This window comes from Coffea eugenioides, unplaced genomic scaffold (genome assembly GCF_003713205.1).
Source record: "Coffea eugenioides isolate CCC68of unplaced genomic scaffold, Ceug_1.0 ScVebR1_3221;HRSCAF=4396, whole genome shotgun sequence".
NCBI classification, from domain to species: domain Eukaryota; kingdom Viridiplantae; phylum Streptophyta; class Magnoliopsida; order Gentianales; family Rubiaceae; genus Coffea; species Coffea eugenioides.
The window spans coordinates 44,214-47,081 of NW_020863778.1; the positions used below are offsets into that span (position 1 = coordinate 44,214).

Below are 2,868 nucleotides of genomic sequence, written 5' to 3' on the forward strand. Positions count from 1 at the left end.
TCTTGAAGGCAGTTTTCCATTCATCCCCCTCCTTAATCCTAATTTGATGGTACCCACTTTTGAGATCAATTTTGGTAAAGAACACAGCCCCATGTAACTCATCAAGCATGTCATCTAAGCGAGGTATAGGGTGGCGATACTTTACCGTGATGGCATTTACGGCTCTACAATCGGTGCACATTCTCCACGTACCATCTTTCTTGGGCACCAGAATGACTGGAACAGCACACGGGCTTAAACTCTCACTGCCCATCCTTTGCCTAGCAACTCGTCCACTTGCCTTTGCAACTCCTTAGTCTCCTCCGGGTTGCTCTTGTAAGCTGGGCGATTTGGCAATGAAGCTCCAGGGATGAAGTCAATTTGATGTTCAATGCCCCTAAGTGGTGGCAATCCACTTGGGACGTCCTCGGGGAAGACATCAGCGTACTCCTGTAAAAGAGACTTAACCTCGAGAGGTATATAAGTATCAAGTTCATGCACATTCAGAGCTACTTCCTTGCTAACAAGCATAAGAAGTGGCTGCCATCTCTCATTAACTTCCTCACTTTCTTGGCTTTTATCAGGAGCATTTGTTTTCCCTCGATTTTTACCTCACTTGCCGAGCTATCTATAGCCTTTTTCCTCTCCTTTTTTGCCTCGGCTCTCTCATTTTCTTTCCTTTTTGCACTATACTTCTCAAACTCTTGTTTCAATTTCAATTGGTCCTCATGCACTTGTTTGGGGGAAAGGGGAGCTAGTGTGACTTTCTTACTGTTGTACAAGAAACTATACTTATTAGTCACACCATCAAAAGTCACCTGTCTGTCAAACTGCCAAGGCCTACCTAGTATAATGTGACTAGCCTGCATAGGAACTACATCACATAATACTTCATCAGAATATTTATGGATTTGGAAGGATATAAGAACCTGCTTGGTTACTCGAACCTCCCCAGAGTTGTTGAGCCATTGGAGTTTGTAGGGTCGCGGGTGATCCCTTGTAGGCAACTTCAAGTTGTCCACCATGAGTGAACTAGCTACATTTGTGCAGCTCCCACTATCAATAATCACACTACAAAGTGCTTGGTTGACGAAGCACCTGGTGTAGAAGATGTTCTCCCGTTGAAGCTCGTCCTCCTTAACACGTGCAGTTAATGCTCTCCGTGCAACCAATGCAGTCCCAAAATGACCCTCGGGTGCACTAAACTCCTCTTCATTTGGTGATTCCCCATCACTACCTCCGTCAAGAGGTAGTATGCCTTCGTACTCGGCTTCGTCCTCACTCACGATCTCACCATTTTGCATCATAATCATAGTCCTTTGATTGGGACATTGACTAGCAATATGGCCTCTACCTTGGCATTTGAAGCATCGAGTATCACGAGCTCTAGTTTGTACCCTAGACTCCTCAAATTTTGGAGTAGAAGAGGGCGGCTTACTAATACTAGGGTTGCCCACCTTACCTCCCTCGAATCTCGGCTTTGGTGTAGGAGCATTTGGTGAAGGCCGAGAATCATTCCTTGGTTGGAATGGGCGGTTGGTAGAGTAGGTGGTATTGCCGAAATTCGATCGAGTGGTACCCCTCCTCTTGAGTCTTTGCTCGACCTTAATAGCCTTGTCTACAAGCTCATGCAACTCCATATAATGTTGAAGTTCCACTCGTTCAGCAATATCGGGTCGTAACCCGCTCAAGAATCTCGCCATGGTGGCTTCAGGATCCTCCTGTACATCCGCTCTAAGCATCAGGATCTCCATCTCCTTGTGGTACTCATCCACACTCCGGTTGCCCTGGACTAAGGTTTGTAACCGGTGGTATAAATCCCGAGTGTAATGTCCAGGTACAAAGCGGGTGCGCATCATGGCTCGAAGCTCGGGCCATGGAATAAGCTCAGGTAGCCCATTTCTCCTTCTAGACTTCTTGATTTGGTCCCACCAAACCACAGCGTACTCAGTGAATTCCATGGTGGCCAATTGCACCTTTTGCACCTCGGTGTAGTTTTGGCAAGAAAAGACCATTTCGATCTTGGATAACCATTCGAGAAAGGTCTCGGGATCGGACCGTCCTTTGAACTCAGGGATTTGCATCTTGATTCCCTTGAATACATCGGTAGGTCCAGTCTGGTTCCTTTGCCTTGGTCGAATTCGAGGTTCCTCATCATCATCATCATTATTGGAACCATCGGACGACTCCTCCACGCCCCTTCGCCTTCGCATGGATTTAGAGGTTTTTGGTGTTCCAGACGCTCGGAGTTGTAGCAACTCATCTTGAATGGGTTCTAGCATGCGTTGGAAACGCCTCTCCATTTGCTCCATCATCTGTTCAAAGTTCATGGGACGGGATACTCCTTCGTTTCCACTAGACATGGAGTCTCAAGTGTACCTGCAAGGGTTAGTAGCAAAGGAAATAGGGAAAAAAGTAATGTTTTCTTTTGCTTTTTTTTTTTGTCACTTCACTCCCTAAGTGTTTACTCTCACACTCGTATATGGTAACTCAAATCACTCTAATAAGCTCACCAAAATATTCTCTCACAGCCCCTTGCGAAACCTTGAAGAAAGTAGAGCTCCTCAAGTGCTCAAATTTAGCTTAAAAATCAAGTTCACGCTAGAATTTGAGGTTCGTAAGAGTGGAAATTTTCTGGGAAAACAAAATTAGGACACTAAGAATGGAGTGATAGAATATATTCAAGAACAAAAATCGAGAAAAGACTTGACACAAAAGCTACAAAAAATTAAGAATGATGCTCAAACACCTAGCCGACAAGGAAGTTGGTTCCTTTTGCGTTGCTGGATTTTTCTCGGAATTGTTTACCCCTGCCTTAACCCTCAAGGTGCTGGCTGGATTTTAGGGTGCTGCGTATCACTCTAGGATAACCTAAGAGGGCATGCAACG

General features: G+C 45.4%; 1 protein-coding gene across 1 annotated transcript; it reads right to left on the bottom strand.

Annotated features, from left to right (window-relative positions):
- Window positions 1–234: 234 nt before the first annotated feature.
- LOC113757670 lies at window positions 235–2,291 on the bottom strand. Its single transcript, XM_027300818.1, has 2 exons — window positions 591–2,291; window positions 235–429 (listed from the first exon to the last, which is right to left on the bottom strand). Exons 1-2 carry the CDS (start codon window positions 2,289–2,291, stop codon window positions 235–237), a joined length of 1,896 nt encoding a protein of 631 aa, XP_027156619.1.
- Window positions 2,292–2,868: the final 577 nt, after the last annotated feature.

Excerpts from the sequence above, each read along its gene's own strand:
- LOC113757670 (XM_027300818.1), bottom strand. The coding sequence starts at position 2,291 with ATGGAGCAAATGGAGAGGCGTTTCCAACGCATGCTAGAACCCATTCAA. Across the intron at positions 430-590 it reads TAGATAGCTCGGCAAGTGAG|GAGTACGCTGATGTCTTCCC; the intron begins GTAAAAATCGAG and ends TCTCTTTTACAG.